This window comes from Callorhinus ursinus, unplaced genomic scaffold, assembly GCF_003265705.2.
Source record: "Callorhinus ursinus isolate GAN/ISIS: 27379988/994484 unplaced genomic scaffold, GSC_fseal_2.0 scaffold4, whole genome shotgun sequence".
In the NCBI taxonomy this organism is placed as follows: domain Eukaryota; kingdom Metazoa; phylum Chordata; class Mammalia; order Carnivora; family Otariidae; genus Callorhinus; species Callorhinus ursinus.
In genome coordinates, this window is record NW_027397066.1 from 33253159 (window position 1) to 33280774 (window position 27616).

The 27616-nt window shown below is 44.5% G+C and overlaps 1 protein-coding gene across 3 annotated transcripts; it reads right to left on the reverse strand.

The window, feature by feature from the left end:
* Positions 1-1577: 1577 nt before the first annotated feature.
* RBM47 (RNA binding motif protein 47) lies at positions 1578-26165 on the reverse strand. 3 transcript variants are annotated; one of them, XM_025887637.2, is made up of 5 exons: positions 24992-26165; positions 23915-24121; positions 20906-21087; positions 16281-16481; positions 1578-2402 (listed from the first exon to the last, which is right to left on the reverse strand). In XM_025887637.2, exons 1-5 carry the CDS (start codon positions 26118-26120, stop codon positions 2391-2393), a joined length of 1731 nt encoding a protein of 576 aa, XP_025743422.1. In that variant the 5' UTR covers positions 26121-26165; the 3' UTR covers positions 1578-2390. The 3 variants fall into 3 exon arrangements, with proteins under 3 accessions (XP_025743422.1, XP_025743421.1, XP_025743420.1); XM_025887636.2 differs by lacking the exon at positions 1578-2402 and having other exon boundaries at positions 13734-16481; positions 23915-24118; positions 24992-26164; XM_025887635.2 differs by lacking the exon at positions 1578-2402 and having other exon boundaries at positions 13734-16481; positions 24992-26164.
* Positions 26166-27616: the final 1451 nt, after the last annotated feature.

Below are 27616 nucleotides of genomic sequence, written 5' to 3' on the forward strand. Positions count from 1 at the left end.
AGACTGACTATATTTGGAGATAAGGCTTTTAGAGAGGTAAGTTAAAAATTCTGTTCTGAGGACTTGGAGGATATCTTGCCATCATTTAGTGTAAAAGCGTGGCCATGGAATGATCACAGATGATGGGTCAGTGAGCAGGCCGGCATGAATAAGAACACACGATCTCTAAGAGGACTTGCAGCTCTCACCCCTCTGGGTCCAGGCAGGAGACAGAGCACCAAACACACACATGGATGGCAGCTGGGTGCCCCTTGCCCACTCAAGTCACTTTTCTGAGACAGAGGCTTCTTTTATACTGACGGGGAGCCATGGAATTACTGGCAGGAATATGCGAGATGGTGTGAAAAACCAAAATGTGATCTTGAAAGGTTATCACAGTCCAAGATGTGTAGGGAAAAACTTCAGGAAGTTTGCCATTTAGCAGAGAACTTCCAGCTGGGAGCGTGACAGAAATCCTATGACTTGTCATCAAAAAGCCTGGGATCTTGTGAATATTGTTAATGAGCAATGCTTTCTACCAGCTGGAAACCAGCTCCTTAACTGACATCAGGAAATCACTAATGGAAATTGGGTGGGGCGGGGGGCAGAAGAAATAAGGCTCTGGGAAAACACAGATTGTAGAAAATGTGCCCTGCACATAATTGTACTTTTTTCTTTCTTTCTTTCTTTCTTGTGTTTTCTTTTTTATGGAGATAGGGTTGACCTAAGATATCCCGGGAATAAGTCAGCCTGAAATCTTTAGCATCCTGCCCTAAGGACCCAGGTCTGAGAAAAAGAAGACTGTCCCTCTGCTCTGTGTCCAAGGTCATCAATCTTTATCCCATCAGGTGCCTAAGTTAAGGACTTCAGGACAACTCAAAATACTAGGTGGGGCAAAGAGCAGTGATAGGGTTCCACTGTCCTTCCACCTACCCCTTCATCCCCTCCAACCCAGAGACACAGCTTTGACTTCATCCACCCCCCCCCTCTCATGTAATTATAATTATTCATTGGGCCCCATTCAGAAAAGGAAGGCTTTGCCTCATTCACCTGGAGTTCAGAGGGGGAATTTCATTCTGAAAATGTAGAGTTGTTTCATCCCCACTCCGTCACCACCTGTTTTGGGGGTAGAATCCAAAGAGATGTTGCTGGAACCCCAGGCAAATGTTGACATGTCTGCCACGACCTCAGCCAGAGATCACATCTATTTCTGCCTGTTGGCAGCATTTTAAGGGTGATCATTTAAATACATCCTGCTGCCTCGCACCCTGTCCCTGTTCCTAATCCTGTGGTTAGAGAAACACCCTAAGTAGCTCTTGTCCCAGAGCCTTAAAACTCTGTTCAAGGGGAGAGGTAAACAAGTCTTCTCTACTCTCCAAGTTCTTTGCTATCTGAGCATTGCAACAGCAACAGCCAATGGCCTAACCTTTTGCCACAGATAGGCCTGCCTACAAGAGCCCAGGCAAAGAACCTTGTTTGTCATGGAATAATAGAATGCTAGACCCTGAGATGCCTCTGAGATCATCAGACCCACAATACACAAATGAGGAAACTAAGATCCAAATAGATGAAATAATTTGCCCAAGATCACACAGGCGGTAGTAATAATACCCGTTGCTCCAATTTATTGAATGTACATGACATTACCTACCATTGGGCAAAGCATTTTACTGGAGGTATGTAAACCTTGCCCGGAGGTACTATTACCTCTAATTGGCAGAAAGAATAAGGAAGACTAGAGAAGCCAAGTGACTTGCTCAGGGTCCCCTACCTCAGCACAACAAAGCCAGGTTCCTGGACACTCTCTTGGACACCATTCTCTGAATTAGAATCCTGCTGGTGGGGCTGGCGGAGTGCTGGATTTTCCATATCCAAACGGTGACAGGTTGCATCTGCTGTTTCGTAAGTGGCCAGTAACGAGGGGGAAAAGCACCTGGCCTCCCTGGGGCGAAAGGATTATACTTCTCAGCTCATCTTTCCACAGGCCTCTCCAAAGAGGCTGTGAAATGTTGACAAACGAGTTGAAGGTGGATCAGGTGCCATCCGCTGTGCATTGACTTCCTGCTTAACTGTGTCCCTGGCACTTGCCGTTGAGGGCACAGAAACGCAAAGAGGATGTTAGCTTTCTCACGGGGTGATGTGAAATCAGAGGCTCCATGCAGCTCTGGGAGGTGGGGACAGGTTTTGTGTCTCTTCTTGCTCGTATACCCCTCACCATGGCTTGGTATCTTTTCCTTCCTTCATGTCCCGACAGCCTCCTGAAAAGCCTTCCTCTAGGCCAGAAACTTTGCCCCCAGTCCTCCTTCCCTCTGATCCAGAAAGTGACATTTCCCTGGGGCCCTGCTCTCTGCCCTCCAGGCTGCTTGATAAGCTGATCCCTCTGATGTGCACAGGGCCAACTCTTGCTCCCTTCAGGTAACACCCTGGAAAAGTAAAGGGTAGAATTGTCAAGCTTCTGAGCAGTCTGTCAGAAATATATTTGAGGAGCCACGAAGGCCTTATAGGGACACAACATAATCATAATCTGATTCTTTAATTTCTAGGGTGGCCATGAGCCTGATACTGTGCTTCCCCTCCTCCCAAACTGCCCGGGGCAAGATTTCCAAGGCTCTGCCCCTGCAAAGTGTATAAGGAGTGAAATTTATTTGCATCTGTGTCCTCACCCAAAAGCTATACCTCATGTGGGACTTGGGAACTCCCCATTGTACCCTGGGGGACTCTCAAGTGTCTCTCTGAGTACAAAGGAAAGTTGAAGCTATGCTTAAAGCTATGGCAAAATAATATTAAACTAGCATTTTTGAGCAATTCTTACGGATCAGATTCTACGTATTCATCTCTAAGCTTTATCACAAACTTGAGAGATTCATATTACCATTTCATTTTATTGATGAAGAAGCTGAGATTCAGTGGCTTGCCCAAATTCTCACAAGAATTAAGTCTGAGAGGTACATCTGAACTCATTGCCCATGCTCTTTTGTTCATGCCAAGAAATGTGTCCCCTTAGCTCAAAGCATGTCTCCAGCCCAGTCTGGAGCTGGCTGGTGATCCCTCATGACAGTTGATTGGTAAATTTTCAGGAATTTTGTGAACAAATCGCTAAAGACAGCCATTATTAAAAATCAAATTATATAAACTTATAATGAAATAAATTATATTTAAAAAGGTAATAAATAGGGACTCCTGGGTGGCTCAGTCAGTTAAGTGTTTGCCTTTAGTTCAGGTCATGATCCCAGGGTTCTGGGATCGAGTCCTGCATTGGGCTCCTTGCTCAGTGGGAAGACTGCTTCTCCCTCTCTCCCTGCTGCTCCCCCTGCTTGTGTGCTCTCTCTCTGACAAATGAATAAAATCCTAAAAAATAAATAAATAAATAAAAAGGTAATAAATACTCAACACCTGAATAAGGTTAGTTACACCTATTTTATCTGTGTGGTGGAAATACCAAAAAAATGCTAGATTATTACACTTTCCTCCCAACTCTGCATTTGGTGATAGCACCGAAGAAATCAGAGAGAAAAATCTTCATGATCTGGGAAATTTGGCAATGGATTCTTAGGTATGACACCAAAAGCACAAGCAACAAAAGAAAAAAAAAGGATAAATTGGACTTTATCACAATTAAAAATTTTTCATCACAGCACATCATCAAGAAAGTGAAAAGGTAACCCACAGAATGGGAGAAAATATTTGCAAATCATATATTTGAAATGGGTTTGGTATCCAGAATCTATAAAGAACTTTCACAACTCAACAACAAAAAGACAACCCTATTAAAAATGAGTAAAGAGGGGCGCCTGGGTGGCTCAGTTGTTAAGGTAAAGAACTTGAATACAAATTTCTCCAAAGAAGATACAGAAATGGTCGATAAACATGAAAACATTCTCAACATCGTTAGTCATCAGGGAAATGCAACTCAAAACCTCAATGAGATACCACTTCACATCCACTAGGTTGGCTATAATAAAAAGAAAGAAAGAAAGATAAAAAAGTATTGGCAAGGATATGGAGAAATTATAACCCTCATACATTGCTGGTGGGAATGTAAAATGGTGCAATTGTTATGCAAAACAGTTTGGCGGTTCCTCAAAAATTAAACATAGAATTTCTATATGAGGTAGCAATTGTACTCCTAGGTAGGTACATACCCAGGAGAACTGAAACAAGTGTTCAAACAAAAACTTGTACATGAATATTCATAGCAACATTATTCATAACAGCCAAAAAGGAGAAACAATACAAATGTCCATCAACTATTGAATGGATAAACAAAATGTGGTATATCCATACAACGGAATGGATTTTGGATTATCTCATCTTGCACCAAAATATTTTAAAAATCTATGCTCATCCTCTTGCCAAGTTTTTTTTTGACTCTGGACTGGAATTTTGCCACTGATTTCCTAATCTCCCTCCTACATTTTGCCTCCTCCTTCTCCGTGTTGGGTGGGCATGACACAGAATCCAGAGATCACAGCGGATGTTGATCAATCAGAGTGGCTATTGGCTGATACCCATGGGCTCTCAGCTGAACCATCATGACAGTGCTCAATAGTCTGACTTGACAGAACGGGCCCTTGAAAAGGGAGCTGTCACAATTCAAAAATTCTGCTTCTCTTTTGATAATACCTGACTTTCAAAACTATTGTCTTACAATGGACTGAAAAGAAACTGACCTCCTGGCTGGTCTCTCACTCTTTGAATCACTGAATCCCATTATCCCAGGTATGGGGAGTCGCAGAACACCATGATTAAGGCAAATGAAAAATGCATCCACTGAAATTTTCCAGAAGTAGGGGTGCCTGGGTGGCTCAGTCGGTTAAGCATCTGCCTTTGGCTCAGGTCATGATCTCAGGGTCCTGGGATGGATCCCTACATCAGGCTCCCTGCACAATGGGCAGCCCTCTCCACCTCTTATACTCTCTGGTGCGCTCTCTCTCGCAAGTAAATAAATAAAATATTTTTTAAAAAAGAAATTTTCCAGAGGTAATATTTCATTATAAAGGGTCATCCTTTTAAAACCCATAGTTTTAACCCACTTTTATGTAGCCAATTACCTTCTGGACTTGGCCTGGATTCTCTACAGGTGTTTCAAGTTCAGTACATCTCCAAAGTGAGCTTGTCAAGTGCTTAACCAAATGTGCTACTCCCTCTATACTCTTCAGTTAAGTAAATTGCAATCCAGGGATCTGGTTAAGAATGTGGATTCTGGGGGTGCCTGGGTGGTGCAGTTGGTTAAGCACTCTACTCTTGGTTTCAACTCAGGTTGTGATCTCAGGATTGTGAGATCAAGCCCCACGTTAAGCTCTGCACTCAGCAGTGGCGTCTGCTTGAGATTCTTTCTCCTTCCTCTGCCCCTTCCCACCCTGCCCCACATGCTCTCTCTCTCAAATAAATAAATAAATAAATAAATAAATAAATAAATAAAATCTTTTAAAAAATTAAAAAATTAAAAAAAAAAAGATTGTGTTGGGGCACCTGGGTGGCTCAGTCGGTTTAGCATCTGCCTTTGGCTCAGGTCATGATTCTGGGGTCCTGGGATCGAGCCCTGCATCGGGCTCTCTGCTCAGCAGATAGCTTCTTTCTGCCTCTCCCTCTGCCTGCCGCTCCCCCTGCTTGTGCTCTCTCTCTCCCTTTCTGTCAAATAAATAAATAAAATCTTTAAAAAAAAAAAGGTTGTGGATCCTGTAGTCAGACTGTCTGAGTCTAAATCCTGATTCTGTCACTTGCTGCCTGTGTGACCTTGGATAACTTATTTAATCTCTCTATGACTCAGGTTCCTTATTTACAAAGTGGGGTAAGAATAGTATCTCATGTAAAAAACAGAAGGACGAATTGAATATCTATTTAAAGAGTATTTAGAGCCCCCAACCCCCTCCTTGCTTCAGCTGGGTAAATGGCTGCCATGTCTATTCTCACTCCAGCAGGAGCCCGGGGTTTTATTCTCTGAAGAGGTCTCTGAACTGCAGGATACCAAGCATATACCCTAACCCTGACCCTAACTTAAAAACATCAAGAAGAATAATATCTCATGGAGTTGTTAAGAGGATTAAATGTGCCAATTTCTGTTAAGTACTTAACACAGGGCTACATGATGTTAGCCGTATAAAACTGCACCACTACCCCCCCAATTATCCAGGCCAGATACTTGGAGTTATTTTCCATTTCCCGTTGTCCCATCACTAACTAGTCACCAAAGTTTATTGACTTTAACTTAACACCTCTTGAGTTCATTCTGTCACCAGCCCATTTGCTAGTGCCTTAGTCCAGCCCACTATCATCTCTCATCAGTATCCTGCAACAGTCTCCGAAACGATCTCCCTTTCTTTTATCCTTCCCTTCCTGTCTATTCTCCATACTCTGGCCAGAACATTCTCTCTAAGATGCAATTCTGATCAAGTCATTTCCTTGATGAAAATGAATTATTGATTCCCCACCATGCTCAGGATGGATCTTACTCCTGAATGGCCAATTCTGCTCTGCATGCACCTCCCCTATAACACACACACACACACACACGCACGCACACACACACACACAAAACCAGCAGCCTCTCTCTTCAAACTCACATCACCAGCCTCACCCCTATTTAGGCTTTACTTCTTTTATGCTGTTTACAGGCCCATGGCTCCCTTTATCACAAGTCCTTCTGCCCCCTCTCAGCCTTCAGAACCCAGCATAGTTTCCCCTTCTCCAGGAATAGTTCCCTGAACCCTGAGTCTGGCTTAAGTATCCCTCCTTGGTACCCCATAAGCATAACAGTTCTCCCACTGCACCAGAACTTTCTTGAGAGCGGCACTTTCAGCTCTCTATCCTGAATGCCTTGCACAATGTTTACTATATAACTGATGCTCAATAAATGTTCAGTGAATGAATGGAAGTTTGTTAGGTGGACATGTAGAGGTAAGAAGAGAACTTCTAAAAAGAACGAAGATAGTTTGTTTTAATGGGAGAGAATGGTAATCAGATGAAAAGAACATAGTCCACATCTTCAGCCACCAACATGGCCTCTGGCCAGAGGGGCCACTGGAGATAAATGGTTGGAAAGGCCCTACTGGAGCATATTGTCTGAATATCAGTTCTGCCTGTGACTGGCAGGAGGTAATTCTAGATGAATGCCCAGGGACCAGATTATAGAGGGCTGTGTGTGCTGTAAGCTAGTGTCTGAACTTCGTACAGTCAACAAGGCAATGCCACTGAAGGTTTTTGACGTGTCATTCAGGTTTGATTTTAGGAAGATCACTCTGGCTATGGTGTGGAGGGTGAATGGAAAGTGGAAAGGGAGTAAGAATGGAGGCGGGGAGACCCACGAGGAGGCTGTCTGTGCCACCATTGTCCTTACAACATGGTACTAGGTACTGCTGGTGCTCCGTAGAGAAAATAGGATGCTGTCTCTTATTGTGGAAATCTCAAAACACAAGGAGCCAGACACTCCCTCATGCGATTACCCCATGGTGAGATCAAACTTGGGGGGAAAGAAGTACATGAACTCTCAGATACCAGGGGGAACATTCCGGGAAAGCGGAAGTGAAGTCTTCAATCTCCCTTCCGTCAGTGGGATATCCTAGCTCTATTCGGGGTAGAGTGTTTAAATGAAAGTGTCAAGCTAGTGTGGTATGTTCTTTAAAACTTCAAATTCCAAGTTCTTTTTGAATGGACGTATTTAACATTTGGGTGAAAAAGCTGTTCTGAGAGACGCACCGATGTATCTGTTGCACCCAAAATGTAGGGCTGATGCTGAGCCAACCAAGTCACTTTCCAGACTCCCTCAGAACCATAGCGCTCTTATCCTTTGAAATGCTCTCATTTCCCGAGTCGACCCAACAAGGGTGTGAATGGTGGCTTTTCCACCCACAGCTGTGAAGCCTTGGCAGTCATTTATGGGACTTAAAATAATGGTAACTGCCTCATAGAGTTGTCATGAGGTCTTAGTGAGACACTGTGTTTAAAGTCTTTGGCACCTCACAGTCACGCCATATTATTTAATTTAGAGTATCACTGTCATCTTGGGCAAGCCATGTATCCTCTCTGGGTCACAATTTCTTCCTTGATAACATGGAGATAAGGTTCACTATTGTTTCTTTAGGTCCCACCACAATGCCTGGCACATAACAGATGCTCAAAAAAAAAAAAAACCCAAAAAACAAAAAAAACCCAAAATACATTTGTTGAATAAACAAATGAATGAAGAGGAGAAAAGGAAGGAGAAGAATATCTTTTGTAACTGTCTTAGGGATTGTCCTGAGGCTCAAGTGAGGTAGAGCTGAAGACAGCCTTCTGTGGACAGTGAAATGCTATTCAAAGGTAAGCTGATAATATCACCATTTTAGAATAAAGAAGTTCCCTTGAGTGGCATGTCTTTCTAGGATTTTATTCAGTATGTCTCATACACGGGCCATTGGTCCTTAACATTATTCAATTAACTCTCCAAGGGTCTAATTATTTGGCCCCTGGCAACTCAGACTTCCTAGGCTGACCTCCCTCTGGGCTGCCTTTGTGGTACATGCTCATGCACAGTTGGAGGACCTCCTGATCCTTAGTTATTCTCTTTATCCTCCTGGGTATAGCCTTAAATGCCAAAATTAGAACTTTACTCCTCAGTTTACTGAACAAGGGATTTGCCCTTAGTGAAAAATGAAAATGAAAAATGAAAAATTCCTTCCCTTCCTGAGAGTGGAGTTCTATACAAGGGACGCTGGAGTGCAAGAGATTTGGAGCCATGGGGGAATAAAAGAAGGACAATCCCGCAGGGCCCAGAAACTTCTAAAGGTTTCGTGCCCCATCCTCCACCATGTGTGCTGGGTTTTTATTCTCTCCTTTCCAACGACCTTTATGGTGAAGTGACTCTGTTAGGAGATCAGCATAAACTTCTAGAAGAACAAATTACTTAACTCCTTACAAAATGGGTATATGATAATTACCCACCCTCGACTACTCACCCAGACACAAACCCTTGTCCCCAACTCTGGAGTTAGTCTGTGTTCAAATTCAGGCTCTTCACTTACCAGCTATGTGACCTTGGGGGAAGTTATTAAACCTCTCTCTGCCTCCTTGCTTTTTATCTCTAAAAGGGATGATAGTAGCAGTGATCTCAAGTATGAGAAAAATGACCCATGTGAAACTAATCTGTGCTGTTAGAGGTCAGAGCAGTGGTTACCCTTGGGGAGGAGGTAGTGACTGGATGGGGCCATAGGGAATCTTCTGGCATGGTGGTCATGTCTCTTACCTGGATGCTGGTGACATGGATATACTGTTTCTGAACATTCTTCAAGCTATATGTGATATGTGCACAATTCTAGATCCACATTATTTTTAATAAAGTTTTTTTAATCCATGTAAACTACACGACATATAGTAAGCCTTCAATCAGCATAGGAGTTACTGTTAGTTCATTACACTCCTAAATTATTCTTACCTCTTGCTGAATGAACACCCTCTAAGTCTTCAACATTATTCCAAAGAATAAGGAAAATGAGGAATAAGAAGAAATACAGAGAGCAAGGGATATTTGCACTTAGGTGTCAGGAAATGATGCAAAATAGATTATTTTCTTTATCGTCTCTTATGCTCTGAATGCTTCCTTCAAGAAATGCTAGAGCGTATTTAGACTCAGCCACATTTCCAGAATTTCTCCTCTTAGGGGCGCATCTTATTTGGAAAGGGGAGATTAAGGGCCTGTCAGGAGCTGGGGTTGCTTAGCACTTTGTGTAAGATTGAGAAAGTATCAAGTGGCCATATTTGAATCAGGGTTGGGGTGAAGCTGGTGAGGCTGATAGAAATACCATTTCCTGGTACCACCACTCTTTAGAATAAAGGTCCTGAAAACAGAGAGAAAAATTCCCTGCAACAAGCAAACTGGAATGGCCCAGTGTTATCCTAATACCATAAGCTCAAAAGTCTTGACCCAGGGCTCCCAGCAAGGTCATCTCAGAAACAACTGGACTTCAGCAACTTGTCTTACCTGCCTCAGAATGACTAAGGCCTATTTAAGCCTCGTGGTTGGTTAATCATTAATGGAAAATTTTGACAAACAAAGTAGAGCAAGCCAAGAAAGAAGGATGGCTAAAAATTAGCTCAGGAAAGGTCATATTTCTTGCAAATGCAGGGTTTGGTGTTGCATTTGGTTGTGGGTATAATTGTGTGGAACAGAGTCACAGGAAAATATAAGCCCCCCGAGGAAGCCAGTGAGTCCTGGAAGATTTTCCTTGAAACCGTGCTCTGCCCTCACAGTCCTGTGGAGGACTATAGGCCTCCCTCACCTTTGCTGAGAAGTCTGCGTGTCTGTGGGGCTGCCACAAGGAGAGTGGGGAAACCCTGGCCAGTACATGTAGCTATAGTCTGATTTCCGAGAGGAAAGGGAGGAAGGTTCCAGAGGCTGGAAAGTGGACCTAAGGAAGGAAGGGGTGGGGAACCCTAAGAGCCCTGGCTGACCCCATAAACTCTCCACCACAAGATTAAGGTTGGTGGGCATCGCCTGGGACCAGGAAGACAAAACGGTGGGAGTTGCCCACTAGGGGGAGTGCTCAGATGCACCATGCTGTTGACTGAGAGAAAGCTAGGTTTCTCGGCAGTTTAGTAAATGCAGGGCTCCGCCATTTTCTGGAACTCAAAGTTCTAAGGAAGAATGATGTAGCGTTCTTCCCACTACCTTGTTTTAGGGGCCAAATCTCTTCCTTCTACAGCTAACACAGGCCCATGAACCCTGTTTAATGTTGAACGGGACAAAGGTTGAGTTTCTTCACTGCACACCCTTTCTCTTTCTCTGAGATAGCCATACTCAGCTTGTTCCGGGTACCTGACAATTCCATGTTTTTTTTCCTTCTACACCTGGCTACTTCCTGTTCCCTCTTCTCTCTGCTCAGCTGCCCTAACTCCTATTCATTCTATAGATCTTTGCTCAGATGTGACTTCTTTCCCCCAGTCCTTCTTCACCCCCTGCCCAAGCCTACGGGGGGCTGCCCCCTCCCACTTCATAGCGCTTGCAACACTATCTTATCACACCTGGGTGTTTCTGGAGGGCAGAGGGTCAATTTTGTTGATTGTTGTCTCTCCAATGCCTCATGCTGTCCTGGCACACAATTGGCATTCAATAAATGTTTATGAACCAATGAAAACAAAAAGGAATCAAAAGGGATAAAACAGAAAGGCTTAATAGAGTTAATATAGCAGAATGCATTCCACTACAGGGGAAGGGAAAGGAAATGTGTTTCTTGAGTGCCTACAACATACCAGGTCCATTAATTCATCTGACTTATGCAATAACATTGTGAGGTCTGGATTATTATTATTATATATTTTACCAGTAAAGAAACTGGTGCTCAGAGAGGCAAGGCGTCTTTTTTGAAGTCACATGTCTGGTAACTAGCAAAGCTGGGGTTTTAACGCCCAGGGAGATGGACTACAAACCCAGCCTTGTTCCACAAGGTCAGGGTGTTTGTCCACAGAGGCAAGTCTTTGGGCAACCAGATTTTTTCCAGGTAAATTGGTGTAAGAAGTTAGGAGACAGAGGAATAATGAATATCTAGGAAGGGATCACCGAAAAGGGAAAAGAGGAGAAAGAAAAGGCTGTATCCAGTCCAACAGCTTAGAACTTGAAATTGAAGCACAACACTTTGTGGAGGTCTCCTGAACCTCATTTTGTACTGAAGCCTAATCCTGCCCTTGACCTTGGGTGGTCAGAGATGGGGAATGTGTCAAGAAAGTGGTAGGGCAGGGATAAAGTGAGTACGTCTGTATCAGCCTACCCAGTCATTTTTATAAAAGCTGAAGATGTGTTTTTTTTTTTTTTTTAAGGGTCATGGTGTCAAAATGTCATTTCATCAAAACAGCCATGCCAAAATGTCACATTTCATGTTAAAAAAGAAAAAACAAAAACCCAACTCTGGTAGAAGCTGAGTGCCCAGAAGACTTGTAAGGTAATAATTGAGATAATATTCTATATATATTTCTGTTCAATAGCCAAGCACTCTAATATCCTTAAAACAGAGTTTAATAAGCCGGGAAGGTCAATTATAGCTAACAAAACACGCCACACACAGTGCGTGCCATGTAACAGCATCTGGTGTATGTTGGACTGTTATGGGATTATCCTTCACTAGAAAATAAAACCAGAGCTTTGTTTTCTAACTGTTCTGACTTTCAACTAAATAACTGCTTAAGTATATTGTCATGACAGATATTTTCGGAATAAAAAAGTGGGGCACCTATTCTAGTGAAGATTCAGAAGGGTATAGCTGACTTCCTATGACAGTTCTTTAGCCTTCTCTACCATCTCTGGCACAGCCTTGTAGATAGAATTCCTTAAATCTCCCAGCGTGGACATTTTTAGCAGCTCTCCGTAGAGCTGCGAGGTCTTGCAGGCTGAGAAGAGGCATTCTCAGCCATTTGGCCTTCAGGTCTCATCCAAGGAAAGAGGCCGCATACGGAACCATACTAGAACCCAATGGAAAACTGTACTCGTAGAGCAGCTTTGCTTTTCTTTCTCTGGTCTCTGAGGTGGGCTGTTGGCATGACTGGTTTTATCCACTTCCAGGGTCAGTGTACTGTTGGCAAGAATCCGGGACTTGGAATCTGAGCACAGATTTCAGTCCAGGTCCTTACCAGCTGTGTGACTTTGGCCAGTTACACTGCTTACTTCACTGAGTTTTTGTGAGGTCCACATGAGATTACGGAAGCCAAAGAGCCCAATGAGTCACGTCATCATAGCATTTGTCCCTACCCACCATGCTGTTTATCTGCTCAATCTGCGTTCTCCCACCGGAATGTAAGCTCTGCTCGTGCACGATTTTGTGGGCTTATTCATGCTGTGGTTGCTATAAGCACACAGAACCAACCCTGGCACCTGGTAGAAGTGTGATAACACATTTTACATGATTATTCTTTTTCTAATGAGATCAAACTCTGTGGTTCTGCAATTTGAAGAGCATCTGTACTCTTCTCCTAGAACAAAAAGAAACCAGCAGATCTTGTTGCCCTTGAAAATATTGCCTAATGATCTGTCATCTTGGGATGTTTGCTGGTCCCTCCTGCCTCTAAAAAAGAGCTTTATCTTTTTAAGAGGAAGCAAGAAGTTACCATTCCCAGAAATGTGAGAAGGAAGGCCGTAACCCAGACCGCTCAAGACTAAAAGATAAAATTCTTAATCAATGGTAAAGCCATGTGGGGCAAGTGCTTTAGAAGTAATTCTATTGACAACCTATCACCTGCCCTTGAACGATTTGATTGGCTTTGCTAATGGACAATGTCTGAAGTTAGTGATGCTCTCTAGAGAGAAGGGAAGGAAGTATCCAGCTAACCTTGCTGTGCACTGTGAAAATGAGGAACACAAGGCTTTGGTTTCTGAATGCAGTGACGGACCTTCAGGTCACCCAGCATGTTCACAAGATCACCAAACAAACTCAATGTCACATCAACTGCTTCCATTTATAGAGGTCTGAGTGTGGAGCTCTTGGGATCATAACCATCGGGACTGACAGCAATGACAGGCTTAGTCACATCCTATTCCAGTCCAGATGTTGAGTAGAATTTCGGTGCTTAACCTTCAACCACCTAAGCTCAAGTTTGATGATACTGATAATGCACAATTTTTACTATATAACCCATCTTCAATGTAATTCCAAGCCAAAAACACGAGAGTAACTTGCTGGTTTCTCTGGCTGAAAATACTGAACTAGTTGCTTCCTTCCATACCGTAAGGGTTTCTCTAATTTTGTTAGGGAAAAAAAAATCAGTATAAAGAAAACACAATTTAAAATAAGGTCTCGAAACTGCTTTAAAGAAAGCTTTATTTACTACATACATCCTAAGAATGTATTGTAAATGGAGAAAGATCTAAATAAACTTAAAAGCTTTTCAAATACAAAGCAACTAAAGATAACTAAACTACTAGCAATGTTTGAAAACAGAGAACACTAAAGCTTTTTTTTTTTTAACATTTAGTTTGTTCTTAACCCTTAAAAAAAAAAGTTCACATTTCAAGTTATAAACTTACCTCAGTAGTGTACGTGAAATGGTTTTGAAACAGAAACAGACCATAGAAAGGAGGCTCACCGATATCTGTTTTTAAGGTAGTTTGGTAGTTGCCATGTTAAGATATCAATTTTTCTTTTCATTATTATTATTTTTTTGCAAATAATTTACAGGCATATGTAAAATACAGTAAGACTGCTAGGTCAGAGTCTCATCCAGTGAACTCTGTGACAATCCTTCACTGGAAGTTCTTTCACACCGAGTCAAGGGATGAGGATCTGATCCAAATTGCATTTTGTTGGATTACTCATTCCAACAGATTCGAGTTTGGATGCAGCTTGCTGGGTACATCATCAGGAACATTGCACGATTATTTTATGTCATTTAAGAACGATGGAAAGAAATGTTAGAAATGTTTAAAGGCCTTTGTAGGCACTCAATAATTTTACAGAATAGTTAAATAAATATTGCTTATATATAAAAAATTCATCCCACCCTAAGATGAGGGGGAGGGAAAAGGCATTTGGGAATCTCTTAATTTAAAATTTAAAACAAAACTAAAATACTTGCTAAAGGCATGATCCTATTATTAATCCATAAATAAGAATTCAGCCATTAGCAAAAATTCAGTGAGTGGAAAGATTTTATAGATCTCTAATGTGACATAAACACCCAACTGTGTCCTTGCTACCTATTGCACACCTCAATTCCTTGATGGAGCCTTTAAAAAAAAGTTCCAAGTTGATGTATTTTATAAAGCAGATGACAATCTTAACATTTTACTGTATTTTACATTCACTCTGCTAAACAAAAGCCTTGAAACAGGCACAACACTGCAACAATACATTTACTTCCTAATAATAAACAAAACTTTTTAATAACATTGAAATAAAATGGTTTCACTCTGCATTAAACTATATACCAAGAACTTCTGCAACATTAAACAACTAAAAACCAGCATTAGATTATTTACAAGCTATCTTTTAACTTCTACAGGTCTCTCCTCCTCCTCCTGGATGTGCGCACCCCAAGTCGGCTCACCTACCGCGTGCACAGCAACAGAGGAAAGCCCTGCTCAATAAACATAATATTTCCAATACCCTTGACGACCACAGACAATTTGCATTGAAACATGATAAGGCAGCTAGAAGCATAACTTTCTGCGACAAGAGTCTCCGGGGGCCTTGCCGACAACAACATTCACTGTCTCTACAAACTCATACTCCAAAAACGAATAAAATAAAAGCATTAGAAAAGGAACTAAGGTTTTATATGAGACATTAAATAGCTATGCAAAAATGTCTTATGGAAAGTATTACAATCTTGTGCTTATGCACACTCTGCTATTGAAAATACCTCTCTAACCAAGACAAAAAGAAAAACCCACAACAAAACAAAAAAAACCCCACAAAAACCCAGGAAGAAGTATAAAAGCCATCAAAGTTCTATCAGAGGAATTCATTTGCCCTAGACTTGCCAAACTTGGAGGTGGGGCTGGGGATAGGAAGGAAGGAATGAGTAGGGGGTTGGGGAGGGCAAGACACATGGAGAAGGAGCGGGGAAACAGGGTAATGGTGGCAGGTGAGAGCTTTCCAGTGTTTGGACTTAGAAGTGTGACAAGTCTTTTCAACGTGGGCTTAAAGAGAGATCGAGTGTTTACTTTCTTTAAAAAAAAAAAAAAATAGTAGAACCATCTTCTTAACACGTGGTAACACCATCAACCCTTAATGCAGCTGAAATAGAGATTTTACTCACTTTAAAATTGCACTTTCTAGTATAACTTTTAAAATAACATCTTATGTAGTATTTTAAAGCACTACTGTTTGTATCTTTAAATATTGAATCTATTTTTCAAAACAGTTCCCTAGCTGCTCAAATGTGCTTTTCAATATATAGTTGATATATTATCGAAGGTACTACAAAATAGAAATCTCTGGAGTGTAGAAGTTAAGAAAATAACCTTCATACTGAAAATATATCCTTAAAAATACAAAAACAAAAAACCTCTATACAAACATACTACGGCATACAAATTTTTGAGAGATGGTATTAAGGCATGAACCGTTACAAGTCTCTTAGAAATGTATGAACAAGGGCTAAGTTGAAAACAGTCTTTAAAAAAAAAAAAGAAAAACAACACAACTAGTGGAAACTTCATGAATATAAAATCTTTCAGGGTGATATTGGATAACATTCTTCACTTTCAGGTTTCGTGAGTATGCTAATCCCACACGTTCTTTCTTCATAAATAGTAAAGTGTTCCTTCACGGGTAGTTTGTGGTCTGCCTCCACTCTCCTCACCAGTGTCAGTATGTCTGGTAGATGTCATGGATGGGCACCTGAATAGCAGCGGCGGGGAAGGCCTGAGGTATGTAGCCCGCGTAGCCTCCGTAGACGGCGGCGGCCGCATTCTTCTGTAGTGTGGCGATTGTGGCAGTGGCTGGAGCAGCGAACGGCACGTAACTGGCCCCGTAGATCCCAGCAGTGGGAATTCTCTGAATGTTCGGAGCCACCGTGTACACTGGGGTAATCGGGCGGCCCTGAGGGGGAGAGACAGAAAGGCTCCTTACTGACCGCACAGTGGTGCCCGTCCCATGGAGTCAGCCCATGCAGGCCCTGGCTCCATTCGTTCTTCCCGTTCCCCAGGGTGCGACACAGGGAGAGGTGAAGGCAAAGGTTTTCATTCTCAGGACAGGGAGGCAGACGGGCAAAATAAATAATTGTTGTAAGGGAAGGCGGTGTAAGGGCCATTAAGGTAAGCTGGAGTTGCATCCTCAAGGCTCCGAGTTCAACTGGTCAAAGTGACGGAACTGCCAAGCTAAGGGAAAGTTTAAATACGCTGGAATCGTCGATCTTGCCATTCCTTTCCAGCGGCCTATGCCCCAGAGCCAGCTAGAAAAGGGAGTGGAGAATCTACCCTTTGCTCAGTTGATCTCACTGTAATTAAAAATATGGTCCCTAAAATACACACCAGCCGCCTCAACTCTTATTTAACTGACGGAACATGGTGCTTCAAAAACGGGAGAGGACAACAGACAGTGACAATGTTACAGAACCCAGGGTAGAGATCTCCGTAGGCGCAGCTTTTTAAGCTGTGACCTAAAAACCGTGTGACCACAGACAATTTTCAGTAAGTGTGATTGATGATTTCGACCATCTCCCACCTAAGGTATGACACCCACGATATATACAGTTGACCCTTGAACCACACGGGTTTGAACTGAGTGGGTCCACTTCTATGTGGATTTTTTCCGCTAAGTTCAGCTATGTATGTACTTTCTCTCGCTTATGATTTTCTTACCCATTTTCTTTTCTTTAGTTTACTCTCCTGTAACAATGCAGTATATAATTCATATAATATACACAATCTATGTTTCATCGACTGTTTATGTTCTCAGTAAGCCTTCTGGACAACAGCAGGCTGTTAGTAGTTAAGTTGTGGCGGAGTCAAAAGTTTCATAGGGATTTATCTAAAACTGCATGGGGGGGGCACACCTAACCCTTGTGTTGTTCAAGGGTCAACTGTACAGATGGGTGTAGAGGCTTAGAAAAGGAACCAACTCACTTGGGAAGCTGGAGGAAGCATCGTGGAAGCAGAGACATTTGAGGTGGATCTTGAAGGATGAGGAGGAGTTTCCACAGGAAAAGGAAGTAGGGAAAGGCAAGCTCGCTACAGCTGCCTCACGGCAGATGCCACCACGGACTCCATCAGAGTCCCTGCCACTTGCTCTTCTCTACTTGAAAGCCTGACATGCTATGTTTTCCAAGCAAACAGGTATAAAGAGTGAAGCCTGTGGTTCAGTATTTCCCAAAGGGTTTGCTCTGGAGCCAGTTCTGTGAGATGCTTTATGGAAAGGGGGATTTGTGATAAAATAAAACACACACTTAACAAAATACCTAGTGTGCTTTATGTTCCTCAGAATACCCTGCAGTAAACGTTGCTATGGCCTCTATGTCTTCATGCAGCGTCAAAGTAAACAATTCAGGATACACGAAATGGAGAATTCGATTTTTAAAAATGAGTTCTTCCTGGATTTTCGTAAGGGAATTAGTTATCATTCATTTACAAAATTTGCAAAGGAGAGTCACAAAATTACATTCAAAGGAAGTCACCATCTAAGAGCCATTTTTCCACTGTAACCAAAATAGTAATTCTACTAAATGATAACAACAACCGAGGGACTGTGGTCTGCCAGGCACTATTCTAAGTGCCTTATTTGTATGACGTTATGGAATCATCACAACCACCAGTGAAGTTGGTACTATGATTATACGGAGCGGTTTGGATGTGTTAAATGACCTGCACAAGGTGACACAGCTTTTAAGCAATGAAATGTGTGACTCTGGAGCCTGCACTTTTAGCCCTGTATTATCTCGTCTCCTACAACACTGAAACAACGAGTATCTCATTGGCAAGAGAGAAACTTCAGAAGGGGGAAGACGGTGGCTTACGGCAAGATACAAGCAGTCTTTTCCAAATGGGTGGACATATATTTAGTGACAAGTGCACAGAGGGATGAAATTGCAGGGAAGAGGGCACCCGTGAGAAACCTTTCCATGTGCTAAGGTCCAGCTCAACACCTAGGCTTGGAAGGGTTGAGCATGGGGAGTTGAGTGGGGGAGAGAGGTGAGGAGAAGACCTCACCAAGGGGAATGGTTATCTCTGCTCTACTTATACCATAGATTTGTAAAGATTGAGAACACTGTTGAGAAATAAATTTAAAAGAAAGTCTATGCCAGTAAACATTTTCTTAAATTACTTACAAAGCCTTTATGAAATTGAGGATATAAAATGGCTAAGCAGGAACATCCCTGAGCACGTGCAAGACAGAGGAGTATGACTGAAGGTGTTCCACAGGAAGGTTCTGGAAGTAATGCTCGGAACGGATTTCTAGTGTGGCTCCATTTGGAAAAGTGTTCTACTCACCAATGAGTAGTGCTTACTGCTCCTTCTGCTGCAATGTGGCAGAGAACACAGGAGTCGGGGTAGAGAGCCAGACATTCAGAGAGCCCAGGGTCAAAGAACTCAGAGGGTGGATGCAGAGAACTGAGACTGGCGGATGAGCACCAAGGCCACACATACTCAAAGAAGTCATTCCCGAGTTCAAAAGTAAGTAGCTCCAGGCATTCCGCAGGATATGTTGAAGGACAGGGGGAAGAAAATCTCCATCGGAATCAACTGATAATGACTGTCTACTGAACAAATTCATAAGCAAAGACTCTGAACAGAGACCCGATGGCAACACTGAGTGGAGACTGACAAAAGACCGGAACAGCGTGAGTACGAGACCTGGAATTTGGGACACTACACACCAAGGACAAAAGTGCACGAGTTTCTTAGTAAAGAGAAATTCGAAATTATTACCAGAATTCCACCAACTATTGTCTGGAGGTTACTGCAGATATTTATTAGTCAGTCCACAAGTAGCAGCTACGCTCAGTTGCCATTTTAGAGTGTGAGTCATTTACAACCGATTCCTAAGTCCAGACTTAAGGAATACTTGATGACCCACTGATAAATGAATATACTTCAACTGGCGTGACCATTTCTGACTGGCATAGTCAAGACTGTGCACAGAGAAGGCAAAAGTGACAGCACTCCAGTGTGGTGGCTCACCAGCCGGCCTCATGAAGAGCCAATACAAAACATGGATTCTAGAACCCCAGGTGAGATCTGCCCAGTGGGAATCTTCTGGAGTTTGAGTCTAAGAATCTGTTTTGTAAACGTATTCCCTGGATAATTCTAATCCAGTTAGGGAAGAGGCCCCAGGTCTGAGTATCTTTGTTGACTGAAAAGGTATTTGAGATTCACTGCCTCACAAAAAGTAGCTTTAACAAGATTCTATTGTTTTGTTTGGTTTTGTTCGGATGAATGACCTATCGTCTATAGGTATTCCCTACGTGTTATGCCCTGATGATAAAAAGAAAACATAAGATGTAACTCTCGGTCTAGAGGAGCTTCATGAGTTGGGGAGCTAGAACACAATGGCAATCATACGCCAAGTTATAACATGAGTGACGAGACATCCAGGAGACAGGATTTCCAAGGCTCGGGTGGATGGGAAAGATTCTACAGAAGTCACAAGACTGAAGACACCACACAGAAGAGAAGCTGTGAGCAAAGGTGGGGAAGGAGGCTGGCACGGTAAGACTGGACTGGGAGGAGGAGGAGTGGGAATGGCTGCGTCTGCTTAGAGGAGAGGATTAAAGGCAGATTTTGTGAAGCTTCATACAGCTGTATCTCTACAGATAGTTCTCTCTCCACGCACACTCTTATATACCTTTATATGGATATACATACTGAAATATTCATATACAGGTGGGGGGAGAGAGAACTTTATTTATTTATTTTTTTAAAGATTCATTTATTTATTTGAGAGTGAGAGAGATCTTGGGGTGGGGAGGGGCAGAGGGAGACAGAATCTCAGGCAGACTCTGCTCTGAGCACAGAGCCCGATGTGGGGCGCGATCTCACGACTCTGAGCTGAAATCAAGAATCAGAACCTTACCCGACTGAGCCACCCAGGCGCCCTGAGAGAACTTAAAAAAAAAAAAAAAATCTTCCTCGAACTGCAATTTGGAATGTGAAGATGTGAGCGATCTCCCTGGACTTTGGGAGTCAGCCGCTTAACAGTAAGAACATTGAGTTAAAAATTATCCAGCGTCATAAAAAAAAAAAATCGTATGTACAATATCATGACACCGTGAAGAATTACATGTGTCATTTTTGCATATGGCTTCCCATCTTTCGTACAGTGATGACATTAGGGTAGTACAATTATTATTTGAAACTTTTCTGTCCTGGCATGATTTACAGGACCCATTTTTCCTGTCGCCCCATCCCACACTTCATCAGAGAGCTAGGCACACAGCGAATTCTCCTGCCGACAGGGAAATGAATCCATGCTAAAGGGAGGCCTCCCACACGGATGTCGGATGTCGAAGACCCCAGCAAGCGCTCTACCTGGAATGGGGGTGGCGTTGACACGGCGGGAATGACAGCGGCGGCGGCGGCGGCTGGGTCTGGCTGCACGGCGATGGGGCTGATCATGTGCTCCATTGTGTGGATTTTGCCGTCTTCGATCATTTTAGGGGCTGGCGCTGCCTGAAACATGGAATACTGGGCCCCGATGGCAGGGATGGCCACTGCAAGAGAAGGGACAGGGAAATGCACATCGCTTGAAAGTCCCCGAGGAAGATCCGTCGCTTTCTTGCTATTTTTCTCTTTTTTTAAAGATTTTATTTATTTGACAGAGAGAGAGAGACAGCGAGAGAGGGAACACAAGCAGGGGGAGTGGGAGAGGGAGAAGCAGGCTTCCTGCCAAGCAGGGAGCCCGATGCGGGGCTCGATCCCAGGACCCTGGGATCATGACCTGAGCCGAAGGCAGTCACTTAACCAACTGAGCCACCCAGGCGCCCCAGCTTTCTTGCTATTTTTCAAAGCCAAGTGTGGTGGTCACGGGCCTCCCCGGCTAACTGATGCTCCCTGAGTCCAGGTACCAAGGCGCTACCCAGGAAGAAGAGAGGGGAGCTGGCAGGTACGTCCCCCGAGCCCTGCTCGACCCGCAAAAGGAACCACGTGGGTACGGAAGGAGTCTCCCAACAGATGCTCACAGAAAGATGTCCAGAGTTAGGTGTCTGCACTAACATTTTTCCTCCTGCTGCTACAGAGAAATCTCATCTTGAATCCCACAGCACAGGAAAGGGCCTTCTGACTGAGAGGGGAGGCTCAGAGTGAGAAGTGAGATCAGAGGCTCGAGGCCCACCAGGTGCGAGCAGGAGTGAGCCTGCTGGCCCTCTTCACTCACCTGGCTCATTACCAGACCCGCCACCCTTTCGCTTTCACGTTTTAAGAAGCAGGTGCTGGGGAGGGTTTCCTTCTGGGGAACTCAGAGGTCTGTGCATGCCTTCCCCACTCTGTGTTTCAGATTTCAGCATTACTGATTCAAGGAAAAATACTTAATAAAAAATGGCAAATTCCCTCATTTTCTAATGTCCACTCAGTAGCGAAGCAGCAGAGTGACTGGTTTTAGGATGGGCCCTGCCAACTCAAAGATGTGTTCCTGTGAGTAAAGTCCAAGGGATTCCACTTTAACCAGGGGCTCAAACATTACTCAAGGGATTCTATTTTAACCAGGGGCTCAAACAGACAGCAGTTAATGAATGCTAACATACAGAAAGAGGTAACAAGGAAAAAATTCTAGCCCTGGTTTTGGGGGAGTCTGTGAGTATGTGGTATGTGGGCGTGTTTAAGCAAGACTATAAAATGCATACACAGAGGGGGCTTTCATTCATGTTTTTTCCTACAACTGTAGGTATATTTACTCTACTACAAGCTGACTTGATAATGAGGTAAAGAAACAAATGATTGTAGGCTAAACAATGGTATGGCCTTTCAATAAAATGGACCTAAAACGTTAACAAAATCCTTCACCTGCCTTTTCAATCATACGGTCTTGTGGCCAGATACTTCACTAGAAGTTTTAATTTTTTGGATGAATTAGAAATAGAGGCCAAGGGGATGGGGACCTGAGGCAGTAAGGAGTTTAAGCTACACTGGGGTTGGACTGAGTACCTCTGGATTGTTTCGGCTATCGGTGCATAGGAACTTCTACGTCAGGCCCCAGGACACGACTATACACTTAAAGATGGCTTAAGAGTTCTTTTCTCCAGTTAAATCTTAAACTATTGCAACTTGCCAACAGGAGTCCCTCTTCCAAAAGGTAGAAGTGACAACTCCCATATCCAGGCTCTGTTTTATGGCATTACAGCGAGATACGTGATCAGTTTAACATTGCTTATAGCGTCAATGGCATTTATAAGGAAATCCAGTGTAAGGAGTCACCTGACTGAGAACTTACAACATTTTTTCACAGGAAAAAAAAATTATCATTGGATTATCAAAAGGAAGCTCTACTGGGAAAGGCTTTTTAAGCCCTATGTGGCAATGCAAACCTATGCCCCAAATGCAGATTCCTTGAATCTCTTAGCTAGGGGAGGGAGTGTATAGTCCTCAACTAGAAGAAAATCAGAGTAGCTGAGCTTCAAGGGGAGGATTCTCTCCAAGAGCTCTTCGATCTACCCTCCCTGAAACCAGGAAGAGGGCTGAGGAGGATCGCTCTGACTGTCCACGAAGGAATTTTCCCCATGTTTGGATGCCTGTGCAATGTGTGCTAGTAGGGAGCTGGTGCCACGACGCTCTCTTCATGGAGTTCCTCGCAAGTTAGGATCAGAAAGAAGACCCAACTTGTGTTAGGTGACCAATGGGCACTATTAACACTGGCAAACTGGTTTGTGGGGCCTGGAGGTGAAAGCAACGTTCAAGGTCTCTGGCTTGAATTACTTGAGTGTCCCTACCCCCAATCTAGTGATCCAGCGAGAGGGGCAGAGAGGAGTGCTGGAAGTCAGAATCCAGGAAATGAGCAGCTGCAAAAACTTGCACCGCTGCCTTGTTCCCAGGTGTTCTGGTTTGTTCTAACACCACGACAAAGGACACTTGTGTTCTGTGCTCCCGAAGGGGAATTTTCTACCCTTTCCACCAACTGTCAGGACCGGCGATTAGCTGTACCCTCCGGCCACTGACTGCTGGTATAGCAATAGGGCTCGAGGAGGGAGAAGACAGCTTGAGCTCAAAGAAGGTACAGCAGAGCCTCCTAGTCTTCCGTTGTCTTCCTCCGCCCCTCCCCACCACTCCAACTCTGCCTACTGGGTCACAGCTTGAGAAACAGCCTAACAACTGGTGACATCAAACCCACTACTGGAAAGTTTGACTTGAACATGATCAGAGCTAGACCATCCCCTCAAGTTCTAGGAAAGGGCCCAGGAGGCCATAGTCTTTGCCTAACCTTCGGCTGCCCGTTGGAAGAGGAACACAGATGCAAATGAAAGAGCCCGAGGACATCTTGGGGTCACTTCAAAGAGAGCACTGGGGTTTCGGCTGAATGGATGCATTCTATCTCTGGTTTATACTGACCTGTACCAGGTTTAATGGCAACTGGATTGACGGCAGAGATTTCCAAATTCGGTACGAGTTCATATCCTTTTTCTTGCTGCTTTCCTTTCCCTTCATGATATCGGCTATATATACCACGGCCAGCTGAATATCCCCCGAGGTAGGAACCCCTGGGCCCTGGGGCTCTGTTGCCGGCCGCACCTCGACCCCGGCCTCTTACGCTGCCTGCTTATAATAACAACACACGCAATGATGAGCATCCAACAGTGACTGTGCAAGAGGCAGATCTTAACTCAAGGTTCTTGGCATTTAGGTGTTTGCCCTGAGTCTAAGTTGCAGGTGATGTGTAGGCTGCTCTTCAATGAGCTGGGAAGATGCTTCCAACATTCTATTCCCACCTAGATTCCTACCCTAAGTATGTCTGCTTAATGCAAGAGATGAACTTGCATGGTGAGTTCCTAGGACTGCGACCACAAGTTCAATAAAGAACATCATTCACGAGCTGTAAAAGAAGTTAGATCTGGAAGGGGATCTGTTGGTTCGCCTTCCTCATCTTATGTGTGAGAAAACTGGCCCAGGGAGGTTAAAGGGACTGATGAAAGTCACACAGCCAGTTAATCTGATGACAGCAGGACCCAGAACCTAGGTACTGGTTTCCCCGTGTAATGCCTGGTTTCATTATACCCTAGCCAATAAGTTCACCACTACCACCACGCCAACAACATCCTGCTTCCTACCCTCCAACATCCTTAAGATTTAATTTCACAAGGAGGTTTTAACCTAAGTACCCAGAGACTGGCGGACTAGCCCCACACTGGGTAGGTCCTGCAAAGGTAGTATGCAAGAAACGCTTGCATGCCCGCGTGATTTCACCGCTCACCCCATACGGAGGAATGGCCTGCATTTCCCTCAGTGCTATGGAAGTGAATGCCCCAAGTGGCAGCCAAGAACAGACCCCACAACTGACACCCAAGCGAGGGTGGGTGAGTGGGGCGAGGAGCCCATCTACCAGCTCGGCCAATTACAGCCACAACACCCCTGACGCGGCCCGGGCCCCGCGGCTCTCGGGGCCCCCCTTGCAGAATAGCCCCCACTAACCTTTCACGAAGTAGTCTCTATTGGGTCCGATGAGCGCGTTGTAGGGGTAGCCATAGTAGGCCAGCGTATAGGGGTCGCAAGAGTACACGTAGCTGGGCTGCTGCACCGCCACCTCAGCCGCGCCGCCGCCCTTGGCCGCCTTCTGGTAGCGGGAGTACTGCTCCTTGTCCACGGGCTTGGCCAGCGTCACCTCGAGGCACGAGCCCTCCAGCTCGGTGCCGTTGAGGTTGTTCATGGCGTGCACGGCGTCCTCGCGGCTGACAAAGTGCACGAAGGCGTAGTCGCGAATCTTCTTGACACGCTCCACGCAGCCCGGGTTGAACTGGCCGAAGCTCTTCTTGATGGTGTCCTCGGTGGTCTCGATCATGAGGTTGCGCACGTAGAGGATCTTCACGGTCTCCATCACGTCCTCGTCCACGTCGATCTCGGGCTCGGCCCAGTCCACGGCGATCTGGTGGCCCCAGAGCTGGATGCGGCCGGGCATGAGCTTGCGGCGCGCCATGGCGGCGGCACGGTGGCTCTCGTACTCGACGAAGGCGAAGCCGCGGTTCTTCATTTTGTCGGCCGCGCTGGCGTAGACGATGACGTCCAGCACGCCCTCGGTAACCTTGGCGATCTCCTCCAGGATCTCCTCGCGCTTCTTCATCTTGGGGATGCCGCCGATGAAGAGGCGGCAGTTGTCCACGCTGCAGCACACGCCGAGCAGGCGGCCCGGGCGGATCTCGTAGTTGTTGAGCTCGCGCACGGCGCGCTTGGCCTCGTTCTTGTGGCAGTACATGACGAAGGCGTAGCCGCGGTTTTTGCCGTCGAAGTCCATCATGAGGCGCAGCTCGTAGATGCGGCCCACAGCCTCGAACACGGGCACCAGCTCGTCCTCGTACACGTCGCGCGGGATCTTGCCCACGAAGACCTCGCAGCCGCGCTGCGGGTGCGGGCCCTCCCAGCCCGGCGGCGGGCCACCGTACTTGCGCTGCCCGTTCTCCTGCACCATGCTGTAGCCGGTGCGCTCCATCAGCGCCAGCAGCGCCGCCTCGTTGGGCGCGCCGGCCACGCCCTCCGGCACCTTGGCCGAGGACGCGGCGGCGGCTGAGTCGCTGCTCATGGCTGCGGTGGAATCCTCTGCGGTCATAATGTCAAAGGCATCCACGGCTGGAGGAGACCTGGGCGCGGGGGGGGGGGGGGGGGGGGAAAGGTGAGCGTGGAATCTGCACCGCGGCGAGCCTCAACTGGGCTACTTCATTCTTTTAAGACAATGCGAGACTCACGCTTAACTAGCAGGTGGTTAGATGAGAAATAAATACAGCAGCGCGAACAGAGTCTAAATTAGTCAAGTTGTTTTGCAGGAAAAACCAGAAGTGACTCGGAAAAAAAAAGTCAAGAATGAGCAAGTACTTCCGCTTAATCAGTACACCAACAGCTTTTAGGCACAGCAAACCTGTTGTAATTCGTTAGTGAAAACCTCACATTCTTGCAGCAAATGGCAACATCTTTTGCTCAACTCCTGCACTGTTAACTGAGATTGATTTCCTTTTAGTTACAGCATTTTACCCCATTTATTTCTTGGGCAGACAAAGCCTCTTTCTTTGCTTTCTTTTTAAAAACAGTCTTGTCCATTTAGGAATGGAAATAGCAGTGTATTTAAGTTGTCAAGGAAAACTTGGAGGAGGTGTTATTCTACAAGATAGACGGAGCTGTGTGCTGAAGCTTTTTACAAGAGAGAAATGGAACATCCATATTGCCAAGGACTTGGCCTAGGAACTGTGGTAAGAGCTGGTAAGTCTGATTTTTACAGTGTCATTTCGGCAAAAGTCTCGGTAGGAACCAAGTATGGATTCAGAGTCAGTCCACGAAGAGCTAGATTAAGTTCAACTGGGGGGTTTGTGAAGTAGCTACTACCTGGTGAGCCACAGTACAGTTTTTGGAGAACTGTCCCATGCATTATCTTATTCGATATTCTTAATCTCCTTACATGGAAAGCGATATTACTATAACTCCTAATTTGTCTATAGGCACGTGTGCGCTCTCTCTCTCTCTCTCTCTCTCTAAAATAAATCAATCAATCTTAAGAAAAAGTCCATATAGAACTGTGCAAGTCTAAACCATGTCACCTTCACTCATATAGTACAGGGCTCTGTGGAGATGATTTTAAATATACAATTAAGGTTATCATTAGGAGCTTTGTACTGTGCTTTTATAAAAAGGTCCTTTAAAAAAACGAAGTTTATTTCATTTTTTGGGGCTATAAAGGTATTCAGGTAAATTTTACGGAAATTAAGAAAAGCAGGAACAGAAATCATTCCTATTATTCCTACCTAATGATAACCACAATTAAACGTTCCCGTCTTTTTTTTTTTTAAGTAGAATTTTTTGGAGGGTGAGGGGTGGAACTTGGCTTCCAACAAATTTACATCTTGCTGCTTTGCTTCATTTTATAAGCACTCCTCCACATTCTTAAAAACTCTGTAAAAACATTATTTTTAATGGCATAAAGTTTCATCATTCAACTGGAATCTGGAGCATGATTTGTAAAAATTTACCAAAAAAGGGCGTCTGGGTGGCTCAGATGGTTAAGCGTCTGCCTTCGGCTCAGGTCATGATCCCAGGGTCCTGGGATCAAGTCCCGCA

Coding starts and splice junctions, on each gene's coding strand:
- RBM47 (XM_025887635.2), bottom strand. CDS start 26,120: ATGACCGCAGAGGATTCCACCGCAGCCATGAGCAGCGACTCAGCCGCC. Junction 21,088..23,914: donor TGCCATTAAACCTGGTACAG/GTCAGTATAAAC, acceptor CTTCTCTTGCAG/TGGCCATCCCTGCCATCGGG. Junction 16,482..20,905: donor CAACGCCACCCCCATTCCAG/GTAGAGCGCTTG, acceptor TCTCCCCCTCAG/GGCCGCCCGATTACCCCAGT.